A 22,883-nucleotide genomic window follows, 5' to 3' on the forward strand; every position below is an offset into this window, starting at 1 on the left:
GCATTTACCACCCTTAGAAGTGTGTGCACTTTGTCTTGTAGGTTTGTTTTCCTTTGGGGTTACTATTGTTTTCTTAAGATGAGCTTGCCTTTTTTATCAGCAATCACTGTGGCAAGGAGATACAGGCTCTTAGCTGATTTCTCTCCTCTGAGGTGATTTATAAGCTAGAATCCAGGGAGCGGCTTGATTTATAAGCCAGAATCCAGGGAGCGGCTAAGTTTTCATAGTTTATTGAGTTCCCATTTGAAATACACTTTGAAAACCTCTAGGCTTTGCCTTCAGCATTTATCTTCATCTAATGACCAGGTTTCTGGTGTTTGCTTCATGGCCTGTGAAGAAATTCTGTTGTGTTTTTTTTTTTAACCAGGCACAAACTCTGCAGTTCCTCACTGTCTGTCTACTACACAGCTCCTTACTCCCATATATTTTTTGCTTGCCTTTGCTGGCTTTCTCTTTTTATACCTTTGTGCATTATTCTGTCGATGCCCATTTCGGAGATGATTAAGAATGACAGGGGATGTGTGTGTAGGAATAGGGGGGTGGAGATACCTCACTTTTATTTTCAGCGCGTCTCACCAAATGCTCCCTCTCGTTGCATGATAGTTCTCACCATGATGCGGATCTCAGATGCGTGCGCTGCTGGCATTTCAATTATTTTATGTGTGCGGTAGATCTTAGGGCAGGGTCTCTTAAGGGAAATAGAAGCGTGATTCAAGCGAAGATTTTCTAGGCTAAGTTAGATTCCAGTGTGTTAGGTGACGGGCTGGATTCAAAGACTAACAAATGACAAAAGCTCAGAAGCACTCAAACACTAGACTCTTGGCATTATGAAGATTAGACGTGGAATGTGCAGACAGAGGGAAGCTCTGAACGTGGCTGGGGTAGGAACTGCCATCCACAGGTGGCTCAGCCAAGACGGAGACCAGTCACTCTGGGCGGATGCCCCAGGCATGTGATCTGACATCTGACGTAGGAGAAGCACAGGGAGAATGTGCCTCACTGACTGCATTAAAACAGGTTCAGATTGGTGTGGAACAGTGTTCTTGACACGTTGTTAAGTCCAAAAAGCGAATTATAGGATAGCAAACACTGAGAATGGTATAGATTGGCAGACATCAAAACACACTGGCAGCTATTTGGGGTGGTGAGTTTATGGTGATTTTTAGATTTTTCTTTGAAATGTTCTTTATTATTGATTTTTTCCCCTCAACAAATAAGTGCTGCTTACTTTAAAAAAAAAACCAGCTTTTAAAATAAAACAAAATGGTGCCAGGCAGGCATTTTTGTTCATTCGGTAAACCATTCTTGCCTGCCTGCTTTGCCCTGAGCCCTGGCTGGGCCCCGGCAGAGTCCATCACTGAGCCTGGCAGGCAGAAGAGTGTGTGGGGGGAGCTCACAGCCCCTCTGTGCTCCTGGTGCGTTATTGTCGGTGCTGGCAAGTAGATGTTTTCCAAGGAGCTCCTGTGTTTCCCCACGGGCCTTGCATCAGTTGTGCCTGCAGAATCTGACCACGGGCCTTGCATCAGTTGTGCCTGCAGAATCTGACCCGGTGGGGTAGGGGATAACGCAGCGCAGCAGCCTGACAGTGCAAGTTGCAGCTCCTCTATTCTCCCCTCCCCCCGGGCTTGTTTGTTTTCACCTCCATCTGTCTCTTTCATCCCATTCACAACTTTTGGTGGTCTCCTTTTGTCTTCCTAGGAGCTTGAAATTACAAGAGATTCAGTTTTTTCCTTTTGACTACCACTTCTCTTGTTTTCACAAAGTTGCTAGGCTAGTTTTTAGCCACATAGATAAACAGGTTTGAAATGTTTGTCACTGGGGAATTTACCCCCAAGGCTTGCTGTATCTGTGGAGGTAACATATCAAATAAGCTGGTTTGCTTATTTGGGCGAGCTAGATGAAGTGTTTGCAAGCCAGTGAGACAAGCTTTATTTGTTTGTGTTTAAGACAATTTCAGGCCCTGAGAGGATATTCAGTTTATTAATCCAAAGGTGATTCTGAAGGTTCTTAGGTATAGCTAATGAGACACTTTAAGAAATTATGAATTTGTGACCTGGCCAATGTGGCTCAGTTGGTTGGAGTGTTGACCTGTAAACTGAAAGGTCATGGGTTCAATTCCTAGTCAGGGTACATGCCTGAGTTGCGGGTCAGGTCCCCCCAGTCAGTGTGCGTATGAGGCAGCCAATCAGTGCTTCTGTGTCTCATTAATGTTTCTCTCCCTCTCTTCCTTCCTTCCCCTCTCTCTCTCTAAAATCAATGAGTATGCCCTCTTGTGAGGACCATTTTAAATCATAATTCCTTTTCTCCTTGATTGTGTCAAGGACTGTCCTTTTGTTTTGCTTCATTCACTCAGCAACTATTTATTAGGCACCAGCTGTGAACTGAACATCATGCTCAGTACCTGAGATAATGTAGAAAAAATAAGATAGATATAATCCTGGCCCATGCAGAATGTATAATGTATAATCAGTAAATAGGAACTTCCATGTATGACATGCTTCAAGTGCTATGAGGGGATTTACGTGGAATGTGTAGATCGTAATGTAATACCAGTGACAGCCACCCAACCCATATTTGAGACCTTCAAGGTGTCCCTGAAGAAGTCAGCCAAAGCCCAAAATTGAAGGATTATTTGGAGTTACTCTGGGATAAGAAAAGGAAAAAGCTTGTCCTAGCAGAAGACACAAACATTTGCCAAGTTCTGGGGACAAGAAAAATATTGATAGGCTCCCCACCCTGCAAAAAAAAATTCTATATGGTTAGGTTGCAAAGGCAGAGAGGCAAAAAAATGGCTGGACAAGTGAGTCAAATTAAGCAGAACTTTGTAAATCAGGAGTTTAGACTTTATTCAGAAAGCAGTAGGGAGCCATTAATCTTACAGTATCACATGATTAGATTTGTATTTCACAACAGAGAGTTAAGGGGAGGGGGGAGATGTAAGCAAAGAGATTGGGTGAGAGACTGACAGTATCTAGGCAAGAGGTAAAAGCAGTTAGACTTGGGGTGGCTGCAGTGAGGATGGAGAGAAGTTGATTGAACTGATACCCTGGAGGGATAAACAGCAAGATTTGCTGCTGACTGTATGCATGGGGGGTTTCAGGCTTGGGAAGTTGGGTGGGTAGTTAGGTGTCAATTGAGTGGATAACAATCACTGAGAGAAGAAAAAAAGCATAAGGCATAGGTTTGCAGTTAACTATATTAGAATTTTTTTCCTCCCTGGCTAACGTTATTTATTTATTCATACCAGTCAGCTGACATTTACATAATATTATGCTGTATATCAAGAGAGATTCAAGGAAGTACCTGGCTGGTGTGGCTCAGTGGATTGAGCACCAGCCTGCGAACCAAAGGGTTGCTGGTTCAATTCCCAATCAGGTCACATGCCTGGGTTGCGGGCCAGGTTCCCAGTAGAGGGTGCACAAGAGGCAATTATACATTGACCTTTCTCTCCCTCTTTCTCTCTCCCTTCCCCTCTGTCTAAAAAAATAAAATAAATAAATAATAAATAAATAATCTTTTAAAAAAAGAGAGATGCAAGGAAGTATAGATAGATACAGTCCCTTACCTATAGATGTTTGTTCTTCAGTTGAGGTTAAAAGGTACACATTTAGTGAATGTCCATTGGGTTACCGGGTTCTACTCTCTAGTCTAGTCTTTTCTCAACTATCTTTTAAAGAGTTTAGTAGCCCTGGTTGGTGTGGCTCAATGGAGTGAGTGCCAGCCTGCGAACCAAAGGGTTGCTGGTTCAATTCCCAGTCACGGCACATGCCTGGGTTGCTGGCCAGGTCCCCAGTTGGGGGTACGCAATCTTAAAAAAAAAGAGTTTAGCAGTTTTAATTTTTACTTCTAAGTCTTGAATTCACTGGAATTTAATGTTGTATATAGTGGGAGTTTGGGATCCAATTTTCATTTTGTCCATGTGGATAGTTAGATATTGTAGCATGTATGATTTTCATAGTACTGGCATCTGTATATCAGTTCTTTTGTAAATCAGGTTTTCAGATGTGTGTGTGTGTTACTGTGCTCTCTATTTTATTTCACTGGCCTATTTGTCACCATAGTGTCCAAACAACTAAAGTTTTATATTTCTAGCTACCTGATAATATGAGTCCCACAACTCTGTGGTTTTCAATATTATCTTTGCTGTTCTTGCTTGGCCCTTTGTCTGTATATATTTTAGAATCTGATTGGTTATACACACATGCAATTACTATTTTTATTGGAATTGCATGGAATTTGGGGAGAATTTCATCTTTACAATATAACTTCACCTATTTAAGGCTGATGTCTTTTCTTATCTCCCTATGAAAACTATGATACACCAAGGTAGGAAAAAAAGAACCTTGACCTCTACCTCATACCTTATGTCAGATGGATCATAGAACTCATTGTAAAAGCAGAAACCATTAGACTTGTAGATGAAAACAGAATACCTTGGTGATGTTCAGATAGGCAAAGGTTTCTTTAGTCATAGAAAGCATGAATCATAAAAGAAATAAATTGATCCAATAACTGTACTGTATCAAAAATTGAAAACTTCTGTTCATCAGAATACATTAAGAAAATAAATGGGCAAACCACAAACTTGGAGAAAGTACATGCAATGCGTATATGGTGAAAGAAATAAGCAACTTGATTTAAAAGTGGGCAAAAATCTTGAATAGATACTTTGCGAAAGTCCTTTTCCAGTGACTAATGCACATGAAATATGTTTAACATTACTAATCATCACGGAATTGTAAATCAAAGTCACAGGGAGATGCCACCACATACCCATGAGGATGGCTAAAATGGAAAAGAGAAACACAAGAGCAGATGCTGGAAAAAATATAGAGCCACTAGAACTCTTCTTGTTCTTGGGAGCATGAAATGCTATGGTAATTATTTTGGAAAACTGTTACAGTTTCCTAAAATATTAAACATACTACAGTTTTATATATTTACCTAAGAGAAATGGAAACATATGTCCAAAGAAAAAGTATAGAGAAATGTTCCTAGTAGCTTTATTCATCATAGCCGAGAAGTGGAAACAATCCGTGTCTATCAAGAGGGGAATGGACAAACAAACTCGTGTATTCACACAATGGAATGCTACTCAGCAAACACAGAATCCGGCTCTTGATACATCAAATGACATGGATGAATCTCATAAACTTTATGCCAAGTGAAAAAAACAGACACAAAAAATTATGTAATGTATTATTACATTTATATGAAATTCTAGACTAGACAAAACCAAACTGTAGTGATAGAAATCAAATCATGATTGCTTTGAGGATTTGGAGTTGACTGGAAAGGGGCACTCAGGAACTTCCCGAGGTGATGGAAATCTTCTGAGTCTTCACAGAGGTGTGAATTACATGTGTATGCATTTGTGAAAACTGAATGTGTGCTGAAGACTTGAGCATGTCACTGTGTGTAAAATATACTGTGATTTTAAAGCATATATGATATTTTGGGTCTCCATGAATAGAAGCATATATAGAAGCTAGAGGTAATAAGAGGGAGCTAGGTAGGGAATATTTATGCCACCCCTTCAGAGCAGTTCTTTAATAGTTATGGAGACAGAATACTTAATACTCAACTAAATGCTGTATTTAGTTTGAGCTTCTTTAGTTGGTTGTGCAGTCTGAGGCGCTACTTTCAGGACCTTGTCAGAGTTTAAGAGCAGTTTCATAAAGATGGAAAAGGTAATCCTCACAGGTGCTAGCTGGAATGGGTCCCCAGAACCTCCCACACCAAGTTTGCACACACCTGATGACCAAACTGCAGACCAGTGGTCTCCACCAGGGACGTTTCCCCCTCAGAGGACATCAGTGTCCAGAGACATTGCTGACTGTCCTGACTCTGGGGCAGTGCTATACTCTGGGCAGCTAATGGGTAGCAGTTAGGGAGGCTGCTGGCCATCCTGCAGTGCACAGGGACAGCCCCCATAACACAGAATTACCTGGTCCTTGGTGCCAACTCGGAGAAACAGTGTCCCAGACCCTCCCTTATTAACGAAGCTAGCACGAGTCAGTCACGGTCAGCCACATTCATAGTCCAAAGTAATCGTTGGAAACTTGGCATTTCTACAAATTATGTATTTTTTCCTGACAGAATTTGATGTCAAATATTTGTAAATATACATAATCTTAAATTGGGAGATAAACTCCCACATATGAAGAGCACTTTGCAAATCAAAATTAAATGCATTGTCTGTTGATTATTAAATTCTTCAGATGCAGGTTTTGTTCTGAACATTATTTCACTAAGTATCTAAATAGAGTATGGTGACTACCAGAGGGAACTGGGGTGGAAGCAGGCAGAAGAGGGCACGGCGGGGGGGCGGGGGGAGGCGGTATGGGGTGACAGAAGGAGCCCGGGCAGTGGGTGGTGAACACACAACACAGTATACGCACGGTGTGCTGTAGAATTGCGAACCTGAAACCTATTGAACTACCCCGTGCCATCCCAATAAACTCAATGAAAATAAATAAATATCCAAATAAAACTAAAGAGGCTTTATTATCAAATTAGAGGAAATCAAGTGATAGTAATTTCTCTCTCCTTTTTTTTTCTCTTCACAGAATGACAGGGAGCGAATTTTTCTCTCGTTTCCCAGAACTCTATCCTTTTCTTCTCAAACAGTTAGAAGCTGTAGCCAATACTGTGGACAGGTAAGAAGAGAATATGGTAGGACAAAGGGAAATCAAGGATGTGAATTACTTCATTAAATTGATATTTTTCCCAACAGGTTTTAATCAACTCCTTTCTTGTAATGTAGATGGATTTCTTAAAGTGCTTCTCTACTACAGCATGTTGCCTGAGTCTCTTTAGTAAATTTATACTTGAAAAGTTGTATAAAATCCTGTTTTTATATATTTTTAAAATCCTATTTTATATTAAATTTTATTACATTTAATCCTCTTCTCAGTGTTATATAGGATCTAGCTTCTTAGAAGCATGTGGTGATTTCTTCTGTTAAGAATCACTGCACTGTTGTGTCCATGAGTGTCTCTGTCTCTTTCTTTCTTTCTTTTTTTTTTTTTTTTTTTGAGGTGTAGGGAGGGTAAATGGTGATGGACAGAGACTTGACTTGGGGTGGTGAACACACAGTACAGCGTACAGATGATGTGCTGGAGAATGGTGTACCTGCAACCTGTATAATCTTGTTAACCAGTGTCACCCCAAAAAGTTTAATGAAAAGAAAAAAAAAATTTTCTTCCTATTATGTTTTAAAATGTGTGTGTTTACGTATTGAATTTACTTTAATCCACACCTGGGGTTTTTTGTTTGTTGTTTTGGGTTTTTTACTGGCCTGTTACAGCTGATTATTGTGAAACCACCGCAGGTAGCTGACTGATCTGGTCACCTGTGATCAGGAACGGTTCTGGTCTGCCTGAGCAAGGATGGCCAGAAGGCCTGGAAACAAAGCCCCCGTCTAATCAGAGCAGAAGGAGAAGTTCACCATTGTCCTTCCAGTCACACTCTGTAGCTGGTGGTGGGATTTTCCTGTGGGCCTCTTAGCATAGGCACTTTTTTATTCTTCTAGAAGTTGGTATGAATTTATACTAGTTGTCTGTAATGGAGAAACAAAATAACATCGATGAGTTTTACTTCTGTTTACTATGCATTTCTTCATTAGGAACTTGTGCAGACAGGCTTTTCTGGCCCTAGTAAGTGACGGTCCACGCTTTCTTAAGTACATTGGGATGTTGGAGTTTCACATTTCATTCTCTGGAATGGGCACCTGTGTTGTATGAACAGCTCAAATAAAAACAGCAGACTCGAATTATCACGTGATAAGTTTTGAGAAGAGAGCCGTGTGCAGAAGCCCCATCCATGGCTTTGGCAGTAGTTCTTCCTCATTTGTGCATCAGGAATATATGAAGTGAATGGGGGAAAGATGAAAAAAGGAAAACTATCCCTTAATCAGAGAGAGTCTCACTTTATATCTGTAATTAATGAGAAAAATGGTTGAAGATGGTGCCTTACCTCTTAAATGTTGAATCTTTCATGTGCAATGCTTTTTCCTTTCAGCGATATAGGAGAACTGAACCGACACCCAAGCATGTTCCTCTTACTTTTGGTGTTGGGGAGACTGTACCCTTCCCCGATGGATGGCACCTATTCCGCCCTCAGCATGGCACCTTTCATTCCCTTCATTATGAGGTAGGGTGTGCTTCGTGGAAACAGCGGGGTGGCTGCTGGGGGCCTTACGGAGGCATTTTCTCTCGTTCTCATTTCAGAAATTATAGATTATTTTTAACTTTGGGAGGTATCTAGTGAAGGAAGGGAATGCGGGGTACTGCCAATGTCCCCAACCTTCCTCCAGTATTTCAGAGAAAAGTGCTCCTGTGGTGGGTGCAGGAGCTCCTGTCTCTGCTGGTTAAGTAATGTTTCCATGGAGTCCGGCCTGCCCGTGGATGTGTTGTGTGACAGGAGGTGCCCCCTTTCGAAAAGCAGAGCCTGGCTGTTGCATTACCCCCGTGTGGAGCCTGGCCAGCGTGTGGCAGGCTTGGTTCTGGCATGTATCCTCTGTCCAGGGCTTCAGGAGGACCTCTGGGGTTTGCTAGTGGGTGCCAGGAGCAGCATCTAGATGGCAGTGCTGGGTAGCATGTGTTCACATCTTCGCTTTTAAGCTCGAGTACCTGAGAAAGCCATGCATGCAGATGATGCATGGAGTCAAATGATAACAGACCTTTCTGCTTCGAGAGCCTATTACCACTTCCTCTGTTACATTTTATGAGGCACCTGCTACCTTCTGATCACCTTTTTCATTTTGGATCAAAGGCCTCAGTAACTAAGCCTTCAGAAAGTATTGAAATTTTCTTATGAAATATTTCACAACCTGTCTTAATAGTTAGCTTATACCTCTCTGCTTACCTCTTGACAAAACAGCACCTTCATTTTTATGTTATCTTCCAAACACTGAAATGGACCTAGAGCAGGAAAAAGATAAAACATACCAAACTCAAGAGAGTGTGTTTGTTATTTATGTGGTGTCCTGGGTTCCACTTCCTGGTTTCGCAGAGCTGACGGATGCATTTTAATGTGAGAAACCATTAAACACGAGACTCCGATATGTGGTTGCCGCAGCCATTTGTTTTCGTCAGGCCCTGCCTGCGGCCGTGTTATCTGTGATCACGGAGATGACTCACTCAGGTTGGGTTTTGTTTCCTGAGACACAGAGTTACCAGTCTCCCTATCCAGCATGTGGTGATTCATTTCAGGAATTTGGGTTATAATTTTACTTTCAGGAGCATTTAAAATTTGTACTTTCACATGTAACTGGAAAGCACTGGGAAAGGCACAGGCACAGAATCACAGTGTAGGCTTTTAGAACTTTGTCAACCTGTGTTGAGAACATTTAGTTTGTGGAAACTTATTACTAATCAATCTGCTTTGTGTTGCTTCCTAGAAACCAGAAATTACTCCATTGAAAGTACCCTTCCTAACTGTTGTTAGTTTACAATATGGTCAGAATGCTCACATTACTAATTATATTCAGAGCACTTATAATATAGATTACATTAATACAAAAGATTTAAACGTTGCCTTAAAGCAGTGTGCTTAATGCATTATTATTTTTAAACGCAAAAGGGACAAAGTAAGAAGTTTACAATAATCCCATCCTCTCAGTGAAAATGCCTTGGGTCAGTGGTTGCTTTCTACCTGAATAAAGACTCATAGACCACCACCGCCAGCAGAAGGTGCCACAGTGGATTCCTTAGAGGGTCACTAGGCTCCAGTTTATTAAATATGCATGTGTATTATAGATAGAGTCTTTCAGACTTACAGATGCAAACATATGACTTGGGGATCTGTGAATTCTGTTTCAGCAAGTCTGGAGTGCGACCTGAGAGTCTGCCTTTCAAACTTCCTGGACATGCTGATGCCTCTGGTCTGTAGATCACACTTTGAGTAGCAAGATTAAATCTGGACTATTAAACGTAAACATTATCAGAACTGTACCCCCCCCAACACATACACACAGAGATGATTTTGATAGACGGTAGAAGAGTCATACTTGGTACTTGGTTAGGCTCTTCAGGGGTTTATAAGTAGATTTTAACCCATGAGCAGGAAAGTGTTCGGAGTAGAAAGGTTGGTAGGAAGTAGAACGGCCCTTGATGAGCCTTGACTGTTTGCCAGGCGCTGAACTGGACATTTTGCATACAATGACTCTGAGAAGAGGTGTTTTCACCCCCACTTTCCTGTTGAGGAAACCGAGGTTCAGAAAGCCAGTCACTTACAGAGCTGAAGTGGGAATTCACCAAAATAACCAGTTCCCTTTAATGTGGGCAAGAGCTTTAGCTACACTGTGTAGGCCCTTTGCTTCGAGCAAGAAGGGGCTTACATCCAAAGTTGGAGGATCTGCGCACAGGCTGTTTTCAGGATTTAGACTCATGTCCCCACCAGCAGTGGGATCTGCTCCAGACTTTGATTTGTCAATAGTGAGGGTGGCTTCATTGGATGCCACCGTTCTCTCGGGCTCACATCTATGGGGTCCTTGCCTGGGGTAATGGGATTGGTTTGTGGCCAGGTACAGAGGAATGCAGCTTTTGTTTCTTGCCCATTTTCTGTGGTTCAGTGGAAATACCCTAAACTTAGAGTTAGAAAACCCAGCTTTGGGTTTCATCAACTAACTGCAGGGACAACCTTGTGCTGCCCTAAACCATTCACAGTCACTCTGGAGGGATGAACTATAAACAGATTATTTTTTTAGAGTAGTGAATTTGATAAAAATGTATACATTTGATTTAAATTGCTTTTGAGAAAATTATTCATAAAGAAAATGAAAAATTAATCATAAACCTATCATTCAAGGCAGTATTTGTGGATCTAGCCATGGTAAAGACTGGGCTATTCTGACTTGGTGTAATAGCTAGAAAGATGGATGTAGGCACAAGAGGATGGGTGGCAGTGTTTGCTTTTTGTCGCATTGCTGCTGTGAATTTATGTACTTGGAAGAGCTCTCATCAGGTTCTTGGATACTCAGAGTTTAGCTAAGGAAATTTTTCAGCTGGTGGGAGTAGCACAAAGGTTGCTATGCTAAAGTGAATTACACAATGGGAAGATTAAAGGCCCCATTGACAGCTTTTCATTTCCTTTTGATTTATGTGTACTTACTTGCCATTTCCTTCCTCCCTAATAATATGTGTAAGTATTATTAGTATTTTTGTTCCTTCACCCATATTTGGGAGTATAAACTTAAACCACTATTGATTTTCTTTGTTGACTTAAATCTTAGATGTTTCTGATTTGGAATTTCTAGAGTGATGTGTGTGTGCAGTTATGATTGTTACATCATCTTGGAACAGATTGTTAATGCCAATCCCAATGTTTTGTTTGTAAGTTTTTGCTTTTGATCCAGTGTGTTTTATAGCCCCAATGGTGTGCTGGACCCAAATACAAAGCCCTTTACCATGTGAGCCTGACGCCTTCAATTTAAGACTATCAGTTCACCCTTGAGTTCAAATACTACAGTTATTCTTTAAAAGGGACCCTGACTAGCTCTCTGAGTACCGCTTACCAGTGTCCACTTCTCTGGGCTTTTTAGAGACCAAACTACCTCTAGACATTAGCCTTTGAGTTCCCTTTCACCAACAAGTTCAAGTTTGAATTGAAGAGCTGTGGGAAACAAAATATGCCCCAAACCTAAGTGACAGCATCAGGTCCTGGACAGAGCAAAGGCCCTGGACTCAAGGCCCCGCCACTTCTTCACTTGCTGCGGTTCTTGGACAAGGCCGTTTGCCCTCTCTGGACCAGTGTGCCTGTGTTTATAAGGGTGTCCGTGGAGGCAGAAAGCACCTCCTAGTGCTGATAGCCGTAGTCTCAGCATCAGACTAATATCTGTGCGAGAAATCAGTCCCTCCACTGCCTTTTATTCACTCTTTGGGTGCTTTTAGGAGGATGTCCCTCCACCACTACCTCTTTTTTTGCTTATTTTCACTGCAAATAACTTCACCATATTTTCCCCCCGAATCATTCAGTCATTGTCCACTTTGGATAAATTTTCAGAGAAATCTGCTTTTCTTTTCTCTAAAAAATACTGAGGTACAAGTAACAATACAATCTTAATTCAACATGTGGCAGTGGAAATCATCCATAGAGACCTAGGCAGTGGAAACTTTTTTATTTGAGATATTGAAAAATCTGTCCAACAGCTTCTAAAAATTGGAAAACGTGTGTGATATCTTTTACAACTATTTTATGGAAGTTTTTGATTGTACCAGTCTTTAAAAGCTCCTAAGATACAAAAACTAAGAGGTAACTTAGGCCTTTTAAGCCTATGCTATTGGGAAATAATATTGACTCCTGTTTTGTTTTCCTGCAAGTTACATAATTCAAGAATCATCACATTACTCATTACCCAGGTTATGAAGTTGAAAGAACTTGTTTTCCGCAGTGCAGAGTTGGGGGTTTTGCAGTAGGGAGTGATTGGCTTCTACTTTCACTTGTGATTGTAATTTCAAGGCTGTATCTTTCTATTGGCTCTGTCTTCCCAGATCCTTGTAGAGAAATAGAAGGCAGGAGCTGCTTTAGAAAGAGACAAATGTGGCAGAGAGCAGTGGAAACACTGCTGGGCAGGAAGACGTGCCTTTCATGCCCTCTGCCTCAGCTCTGATCCTCTCTCCCTGTGACTGGTTGTAGCATGTGTTACTTAAACCTCTTATCTTACTATTCGTCATTACTGCATCATAATGTAATTCATACCCATATGCTCAGTGGTTATTCTCTCCAAATAAATTTTAATCTCTTTCCATGGAGAAGCAGCTGTGGGTTTGTTTGTTTTGTTGGTTGGTTGGTTTTAGTTTTTGGTACCTTTCTCTGACTAGCCCAGCTTTGGGCACAGGCTGAATTATTAACCTCAAAATGAAACATCGTGATTGAGACAGTTTGTGTCTTAGCAGATATGTTTATCTTTGAAGTACTTAAGGGACTGCAGTCCTGCATGTTGGAGCCGAATTTCGTATCTACGCTGGTTGTATAGAAAGGAGGCTTGCCTGGGTTTTGTGTTTTACCTGGCCTTCGAGGAGTCTTGTGTTCTAATACGCGCTCTGACATTTACTTTTATTTTGACCTCACCTCTCTGACCCTCTATTTCCTTTTCTGTCGAATGAAGGTATTGGATATTACTTGGGTCCGCTCTGGCATCATAGGCCTGTGACCTGAGGCCTTCCTGGACTCTGAATTCTCCTCTCCTGCCTGCTATCCAGTGAACTGCCCTGGAGGCCCATCTCACAGCTACCCTGCTGTAGTAGGATTTAGAACCAACTGAGAGGAGTCTGGATTGACTTTCAACAGAAAGTCTTAGAATTATAAACAAGCCAAAACATGTAGGGGAAACATTCCCAGATTGATGTGGCATGAATAGGAGGGCCCCTCTGTGCGTCTGGCTGTCAGTCTGCGTAATGGGGTAATCCTGCTTACAAAATAACAGGTAAAAGCTCCTTGGTTGGCTTGTTAAGAAAAATTCTAGAGAAAGGAGGGGTTTGGTATATAATGGTGATAGAAAAAGGGTAGACTTTAACTCCTGCTTTGGCTTGTCTCTGCCAGTAAACTGAGAGGAAGGCCCCGGAGGCAGATGTAAGGGAGGTGACAGAAAAAAACACTGTCTCCTATGCATGAAGGCAAATCCTGGGACCCAGATGACTGACAGCCTTGTATGCAAGTGAGCGTAGAACCATGTCGGTGATTTGAGGGAAATGTGGGGTGGGAATGTTACGCTAGGCGCTTGCAAAAGGGTTTTTTTGAAAGAGGAAAAGGCATATTTTATCAATGACCAAACTTATGTTGATAATAACTGTTTTAGATGGGTCATTCAGTGTATTACTTGCAAATGCTTCACACTTTGTTTGCTGAGAGCTAATAAGAATTCCCTAACAATAAGTCATGCCTGAGTCATCTCATTGTTTTGGTGGGATTACTAATCTGATGCATGAAGACAGTGTTTTATTCAACATTAGAATTGCTTACTTAAGTGAAGACAGACTAGATGGCTTATCAGGTTTGTATATAATATAAACGTACTAGGTCATGAAATAAAAATTCAAAATAGTCTTTAAGCATGAGAGTGACAAACACCAATTTTGGTTAGTAGCCATTACCTCTGTGTGGCTGGGGAGGATGAAATTGGGGAAGCACATGCTAGGAGCTTCATTTTTATCTGTGCTGTTGTGTTCTTAAGCTGGGTTCTGGACAAATTGTTGATTGTCATATGCTCCATGCTCTTTTTTTATTTGATATGTCTTCTACAGTCCATAACTTAAAAATGAGATTCAAAATAACCTTGAAAGACTAGATTGATATAGACTATCGATAACATTTAATAGAGATAGGACTTCTGTCTATAAAAAGTCCAACCATTGTTAATAAAATGAGAACAGTTTGTGAGACATCGATGTAACTTGGCAGCCAAGGAGAGTGGACTGAAATATGCATGTGTGAACAATGATGACTTCACTGTACTAGTCAGCTGGGGCAGTAGACGCCATTGAGTGAGCATATGTACTGTGTGGCCATTGCATTCAAAATGACTGAACAAGTAGAGCAGTCAAATTTTGCATTAAACTTGAACATTCCTCCATGGAAACTATTCAGATGATTCAGAAGGCATTTGGGGTTTGGGGTGATGGCAATGAGTGCAGCGCAAATAAAAGTGTGGCACTAATGATTCACAGATGGTGAAGAATCTGTTGAAAGTGACCCACATTCTGGAAGGCCTGCAACTAGCAGAACACCTGAGAATGTTGAACGTGTACAGACGGCAATCAACAAAGATCAGCGACTGACAATGCGAGAACTAGAAGCTGATCTGGGGGTTCCAAACACTACGGTGTCCGGGATTTTGATGCCGGATCTTGGCCTGAAACGTGTTGTAGCAAAACACGTTTGTTCCATGGCTTCTGTTACCAGAGCAGAAGGAACATCGTGCTGCAGTTGGGAGAACTGTGTGAGGTCCCAAGGTGTCTACTTTGAAGGGGACTGAGGCATCATTGTCCTGTGTACAGTGTTTCTTGTATTTTCTTCAGTAAATCTCTCTAGTTTTCATATCACATGGATGGATATTTCCTGGACACCCCTTATATATATAATATTCTGATTTTTAAAGAAATGTCAAAATTGTGTGCATAAAGACTGGACTGTCTGGCTTCAAAGCAGTTTTTATATTTTGAAAAACGCTTGGGGAATGGGGTTTTTTGGTGAGCCCTCAGGAAGCAGTGCGACGCAGTTGCTGCTTCCTGATCGTGAAGGTTTTAGTCCCCCTCAACTCTGCTGGCCAGACTAAACCCACATCGTTTTGTTTATTATGTTCTGCTCTGGGCTTCCCATTTTCGGAGGGTCACTGATAAACTAGTATTTAAACAGAGGAGGTGACCAAGATGAGGAGGAAGCGAAACATCTGGAAACAGTTAGACTGGAAAAAACTTCGAGGCAGCATGGTAATGGTCTTTACATACTTGAGAGGCTGCCATTTGGCAGAAGGCACATCATTTCTCTCTTGTGTTCCCAATGGGAAAGTATGAGATAGATTTCAGATTTCACTATAAAGAAGAATTTTGTGAAAGTTCGCATTCTCTACCAGAAAAATAAACAGATTTCCTTAATACCGAGCCGCCAGTCATCGAAAGTGTTCAAGGAAAACTGATCCCATGTTGGGCAACGCGGCTGAGGCCGGGCCAGATGACCATCGAGGCACTCTTTTTGAAATGTCTTAATTTAGAATAGCTGAAAGACTCGGCTGTGGGTTCTGCATGTGCAAAACCTGTAACAGACATTTGTGCCTGTTTACAGGTTCCTCTGTCTCTAAAAGAAAAGCAGTTGGGGTGCCATTCTGGGCGTGGCCCACGAGGTTGCAGCAGCCTGCTCCTGCGTGGTGCCCCCCAGCAGTTAATCTGCTTAAATCAGGCTTCTAAGTAACTTCCATAACTTTGTTCTGGATAGTTCTGAAAACTTTTTTCTTTCTTTTTTTTTTTGCCTGTGGGATGTTATGTCTGAAAAGCATTCCTTATTAATCTAATTATCTTTTTTGGTGGCGGTTGCTATATTTTTCTCCATTCCAGATGTTGGCTTAAGCCACATTTGTTTTCTGACAAGTACAAGGAACATCTGAGTCTTTGAGAAAAGTCAGAGATGCTTTTCTGAAAGTGATTAAAATAGATAACTCTTTGTTGTCCAGACTTCCAGAAGGATCTTCTTGAACAGAGATGCCTGTAGGAAAAGTACAGGAGTCCCCAAGTCTAGCCCATGACAAGTAGAAACAGCTGAGAATAGGGCTTTGCTGGTGCTATTCATGTAGAACTTCCTCCCACCTAGCCAGCCTAGAGGTGCCGGACTCAACCCTTCCTGTGGTTACTACTAAATTCCATGAGCCTTAGGGAATGGCATTAAAGGTTAGGTCGTCCTGTAGCATCCTGAAAGAAGGGACCTGCCATTCTATAAAAGCGTGGAACCCCTGACCTTCGGTTACTAGTGGACTCTGATACCAGGTCAAGATTGTCAAGGTGCAGATGTTTAGTTCTGCCTGGAGTGGGGTGGGGGTGGGGGGGTTATTGAACTGCTAAATTTTCTTCTTTGTCTGCAAGCCAAACCTGTGTCCGCTCCCTGCTTTCATACAGATATGTAAATGAGCCTAGTCATTACTTTCCTTGGGGGTATTTGTTGTATTACAGAGACATACCTTTTGAAGTAAAGCAGTGAAACTCTGGTGGTAGAATTTTAGGCCTTACATAGAGAAGATGTAGAAGAAGAAATAGGAAGGTTGTTTCCTAATGTGGGTGAAATCTCAGTTGGGGCAGCAACCTACTTAGTCTCCTTTTTACTGTGAACCTGCTGAGCCAGGGCTTTATTTGGGGGCTGTGCTCATGGCCTGGAAGTTTCAAATTCCACCTGGAGAGCTGAGGTTCACCCTATGGAATGAAATCATGCTTTCTGTATTGAGTGACGTTTTTGCTGTGTTCTGGCTAAAAAGATACTCTGTCGTCTGTCACCAATTTTTATCTCTCAGTACCTGGAGAGGGGCTTGGCCAACTTCGTCTGTGGTGTCAGATCTCTTTAAGACCATTTTCTAAATACATTTTTAGTTAAAGGAATGAGGAGTTCACCTCATATGGAATGCATTGACAAAGCAAGCTGGAAAAATAAAACTTGTAGGAACCAGCTTTTCTTCAATGTTATCTGTTACTTCAGTGGGCTAGTTCAGGTCATGTTAGAACAAGCGATTTGATCTGCAAACAGCTTCATTCTTAGGTGAAACTTCTAACAATGATAGTAATACATGTCCTATGGATGCCATTCACTGTAAAAGTTAGAATCCAGTCAGTTAATAGATCAACCAAGTAGTGTTTGGTCTTGGGTAACATGCAAAGTAAAGAAAAAAGGTCTTCATCTTTCAAGAAAGTTACTGGTTAGTAAAACCCAGGCTTGTAAAGCTGACATACTCTATATTAACCACATAGTTATGTGACAGACACACGAAGGACCAAGGGCTTGTAAACAAGGGGCAGAGCACAAGTGGGCTGGAGAAGTTCAGGAGGACTTCCCAAGTGTCAAGGCAGGAAAAGAATACGGGCATTCAGTCTGCCAGGTCCGGGACATTGGGAAGTCCCCATGGGGATTAGCTGCTCATGTGAGAGGAGGGAGGTCATGCTGTCTACTCTGTGGACGGTGGATCCAACAAGGGCAAGATCGTGAGGGACCGATTTATAATTCATAACTTGGAAGTCATCCTAAAGAGTTTTGCTTCCATTTGAATCAAGGGCAACCCGGGAAATTAACAAAATAAAGGTGTTACTGCTTAACAAGAGAAACCATCAATGGTGCATCTTTGGTAATTTTAATAAAGAACAGTATTTGCTCTGTGTCGCATTTACCTGTTATGGAAATAATGAATAGTGATGGGAAAATTATTATAAATTTAGTAATATTTAAATTTTGAAATATTTCATTATATTTCCCCTAAGGAGTTTTTATTTCCTTACTCTTAATTATTTTCTCAAACATTGTAGCTGAATAATGCATAATTGAAGGATTTGACGGTACTAAAGCCCCAAAAGCCAGCTAACCTGTAGTCACCTTACATGGTAGGGGACAGTTTAAGATCAAAAATGTATTTTTTTTCTCTTTGGGCAGAAAATATCAGTTAGGGGATAGATAAGAAGGTGAAGATGAATTATAATAGGCTTAAACTGAGGACAAGGAAAAGTAATGACAGCATGTTTTGGTTATCTTTCCCAGACTGGCAGTTTTTTCCTCCTCCTTCTTGGGCCCTTGACCCTACCAGTCTATTTATAATCTTCTAATTAAAACAAGCTTCATCAGTTACATCAACTGCACAAGATACATCTGCCCTTTTACTCTTCCTTTGTATCTTACTCTTCCCACTCAGCGTGAACACAGAGACTCTTGACTGCTCGCCCTGCCTTCCCCCCACACCAATTACGGATTTTCTCTTCTTTATCTTATAGTCTTGTCTGTCACTTTATTTTATGAGCGCTCTTCATCACTAGTTCTTCTATCTATTAAGTATATTTTCCAAGGGCCTACTTTGCATCATCACCCCAACCCACTGGTCCTGCTTTCATCCCCTCTTACATACAAGAGAAAATGCAGGCCGTCAGGCATGGACTCTCTCCATGCAGGCACCCACTCTACCTACCCTAGGTCTCCCCTCTGCTTTCCACTAGACTCTTGGAAAAGGTTGTTCATGGTGCAGTCTCCTCCGGTTTCTCCTCTCTCATTTGCTGCTTCTGCCACTTCACTGAAGCTGTACCTACAAAGGTGAAATAGGAGTGACCTCTAGTTACAAAAGCCACCAGATGCTGTTCAGTCCTTATCTTTTTAGATCTTTCTCTGGACTTTGACACCCCAGCACACTCCCTTCTTTATGACACTCCCCTCTGTGACCTCCTAGGCCACTGCTTCTTTCTCCACTTGGAATGGCCCCTTCCTCCCATTGTCTTCCAGATGCTGGTGCCCCTCTTCGCTCTGCCCTCCACTCTTCTTTCTCACTTTGCGTGTACTTTCCCGGGTTGTTACTCACCCACACTAATGAGTCTGTTCTAGATCTGGAACTTGTACACAATCACTGAGTCAACTCTCTATTATTGGACAACTCCTTCTGCATGTCCCACAGTCATCTAAAGGTCAGCGATTTCACAATAAGCCTCCAGGAAGCTCCTCTGCACACTGAGATTTAAGGCCTAGCACAGTGTCCGACATCACATTCCACCGGGACTGCTGCGGTCAGAGGACTTCTGGAAAGGAAACATATTAGAATCAGAATTCAGGGTACCCTAGAGGCCCCCCATGTCATTCACGTGCACGCAATAACAAAAGAGCATGGGTTTAAAAAGCCATTGACTTTTGGTTTAAAAAGCCAGTAAGTTTGAAACGATTTGCTTCTTTTCTTATATTGACTGTCATCACTTTGAGGTAGTAAGTGGCAAGTGCTTTTCTTTGGAGATGGAAAAGGCCGAAGGAGTAAGCATACTATTTCCCCAGTTAAAAAGTAATTTATTAAGGAGTCAAGTATTGATTCATTTATTTGTGCGTCTTTTGTCTATACTGCTTCTTGGTTTCCATCTTCTTTGCCCTGATAAATGATAAAATTAGCAAATATTTACAGTTGGCTGGGCACTGTTTTAGGACTTAATACACACTAATTCATTTGATTATTGTGACACTTTGAGTTCTATAATGTTGTTATTCCCACTCTACAGAGAGGGAAAGTTGGGCATTAGGAAGTTTAGAACTGTGCTCTAGGTCATACTGCTAGTAAGTGATAAGTCTGGTTCAGACCAGGCAATCTGACTCCACGACCCATGTTTCTGGCCACTCCCTTAGCTACTAACACTTAACACTACAATATGCCCTTCTAACTCACCCACTTGTGACGCTGTAGCTGTGGAATAGGACCAGCTGGTTCTCAATGTGCCAAAATTAAGCTGCAGTTTTGAATAACAAAGATTCGGTCTTACTTTTGCTTTCTTGAGATATCTCCCCCATAGCCGCACCACCACCACCCCACTCCCCTCCCCGTGGGCCTTGCTTTGGCAGGGGTCTCGTTTTCTAACCCGAAATCAGTTGAGATGGAGGAAGAGCTGGCAGTTAAGCCCAAGTGGTTGTGACAGGTTGCTAAATAAAACTGGCTCAACTGAAGTTCAGAGATTCTTGAGAAATACTGAGAATTTCTTACAAAGGAAATTTTTCTTATAATAGGAAATCATGGGTCATTGCACAGTGAAAATATATCTTGAGGCTAAGAAGCACAGAACCTTAATGAGATTGTTTGTGGGCTACTATTTCTGCATAATTTAAAAACTATTAGAAAATATACTTTCTGTCTGTCTTTACCATCTTAATTTTCCACTCTTGGAACCTCACATAATTTTAAAAATCTTCAGAGTTGTTGAAAGAAAGAAGAAAAAATAATAGTAACAAACATGCATATAAGGCTTTGAAGTTTACAAAGTACTTGCACATACAGCTTACTTGGTCATTCTCTTTCTACTCCTGGAAAGAAAACAGAATCACAAAAATATAAATACCTGTTGAAATTTTTTAAAATTATCAGCATTTTCTTATATGGTAATCCTAACTTATTTGGAAAAAAGGCAAGTCTGAATCAGTGAAGTATTCAAGTTACTGAACATTATGAAATACATGATTTGGAGTGATCAACTTTGTAGTGACTGCAGGGAACCCCTCTCATGGGTGGGCAACAATAGCATCTGGTTGAACGTACATTAGTTGATAGTTCAACCACAAGGCCCCTGAGGCGGGTTGAAAACCCCCTTGTTTCTCAGTTTTATACTTCTCATGTGCACACCCCTACCTGCCGCGTTCGCTGACCCTAAGTCACCGGCCAGAACGCGCTGGGTGGAGCCCTGAAGCGGGATGTGCCCCGGGGGAAGCCCTGCTCCCGGGGCGTGCCTGTCCTTGGCCACCAGCTCCCGAGAGAAGGCCAGATGTCTCCTGACTTCCAGGGAGACTTCTCAGCCCCCAGGGTTAGCTCAGCCTTCAACTGAATGTTCACAGAATCAAAACTAGGTGGGCCCACATAAAGGAGACTTTTTGGTCCGTTCTCTACAACACCCAGAGATGAACAAAATGTATATTTATATGAAGAGTGCTACTGTGTAAATAAGCCTGCTCTTTTTTGATTATTATAGTTACACAGAAAAAGGCCATCTGTTTTGGTAGAAACTATGGAAATATATCTAGGTTGCCAAGGAAAAGCTGAATTGTTACTAGAGGACATGTCACACAGACAAGAGAACCATTTACAAAGCAGTGGGTAGAAAATGTTTTCAGTGTGTTCCTGAAGCCGCCATTTTGGGTAATGGATGAGTAGCGCTGGTTTGTTTTTTTGCTTGACTGTTTATTCAGTTTTCTTTTCCAGAAGAATTACTTTTTTACTTGAAAAGCCAGAGTTTAAGGCACAGCTTCTTTTCAGCTTGGATGGAACGAGAAGTAAAATTTATTTAATTCTAATTATAACCTGCATACGTCTAGTGAAGAGAACTTTAAGAAATGTAGTTCTTGTTTTCTAACTGAGCTTCAATGTCATATAATTAATATAATTCAATCACTTCTTACCCATTTTTTTTTCTGCATGATTTAAGACATCAGAATTTAATTCACAGCCAGAATGAAAACCGGACTTAGGAGAAACTTGAAAAGACTAGTGAGGGATTTGCGTTCTGCTGCATGGTTGAACACGTCCCTAAAGTAGCAGCTTAAAACGCTGATAGAATTCCCCACTGAACTCTGGCCAGAAGAGGGGCTCCCCACCGCCCTCCCCCTTGTCTGCACCCCTGTAACTGCCATGGGGGCCCTTGATAGGAATCTAGGAGGCTCCACAGGATTGCTACACAGCTGGCCAGGAGACACTAGCAATCTGTACTCTGGATTATAAACCCTAGGGTGTGGGTTTTGGAATTGGCCAGCCACTCTCTGGCTCAACCTTGGATAAATATTCCTGGGTTCTAAGTAGGGTGGGGATTCAAAGTCCTGTTTTCCCTGAGTCCTTCCATAACCAGTGCATGACATGTTGTTGTGAGGTCTGAGTGGAATGGTCATGTTTGAAGGGGGAATAAGGGAATGCTTTCTACTACTAATTAACTTGCACTTCCCATAGCAGCCTCTTTTTCCCTTAGGAATGAAGCCACTGAGAGGGCTAGGTTCTAACCCCGCTGTGGCCATTCACCCAGACCAGCTTTACCTCTGGATGGTTATAGGAAGTGATTTGAGAGGACTTAAACAGTGCCCCTGCCCCCCCAGTTTTCTCAGATGCTGCCTCCATTTTGAGCTGAAGTTTTACAGGTAGACTTTCATTCTTTAAATATATTACACGGTTTTGATTTCTAAAATGAAAACCCCACTGGGAGGTTTATCACTTTCAGTTACTATTACTAATTTATACCACCATATTAATACGTTTAGGTTTCTTTGGTTTTGACCGAAGACAAATGGAAGACATTGGTTGGGAGATTGGATAAGGCCAGGCCTTGGGGACAGGATTTGGAACTTGAAACATAGGCAGACGCAAGTTGTCACTTCCACACGTGTGGCCTGGCTGAGGCCTGCAGTGACTCCCCCCACCAGAATTTGCTCGTGTGCTTTCAGTGAGAGGGGACATCTTCCTTTTCGTTGACCCCTCTCTGCTGTCTGAGAATGGCGTGGAGGTCTTTTTACAGCTTTGACTCTTCCTCACCACTTGAAGATGCGATTCCATTTCCTTTTGTGTTTGTCCTCACCCGGGATAGTCCCAGGCCGCAGAACACAGGGAATCCTTCCTGGGAAAATGCCACACTCTTCACCGAGAAGTGAAGTTAGGGGAGTCCAGCCCCTGCCATCAATTACCTTAGTTGCAGCTTTGTTTATATCCTGTC

The 22,883-nt window shown here is 41.8% G+C and overlaps 1 protein-coding gene across 4 annotated transcripts in view; it reads left to right on the top strand.

Annotated features, from left to right (window-relative positions):
- Positions 1 to 22,883, top strand: part of THADA (THADA armadillo repeat containing) — a 286,751-nt gene that overhangs the window by 116,965 nt on the left and 146,903 nt on the right. For all 4 annotated transcript variants that reach the window (XR_006784399.1, XM_045827761.1, XM_045827762.1 and 1 more), the window contains exons 27-28: positions 6,570 to 6,659; positions 8,023 to 8,154. Coding sequence is in view for 3 of the 4 variants with exons in the window: in XM_045827761.1 (XP_045683717.1) it covers positions 6,570 to 6,659; positions 8,023 to 8,154 (222 nt within the window). In the remaining variant the exon portion in view is untranslated. The remainder of the gene's footprint in view (positions 1 to 6,569; positions 6,660 to 8,022; positions 8,155 to 22,883) is intronic.

This window comes from Phyllostomus hastatus, unplaced genomic scaffold (assembly GCF_019186645.2).
Source record: "Phyllostomus hastatus isolate PE091 unplaced genomic scaffold, TTU_PhHast_1.1 phas_scaffold_78, whole genome shotgun sequence".
In the NCBI taxonomy this organism is placed as follows: domain Eukaryota; kingdom Metazoa; phylum Chordata; class Mammalia; order Chiroptera; family Phyllostomidae; genus Phyllostomus; species Phyllostomus hastatus.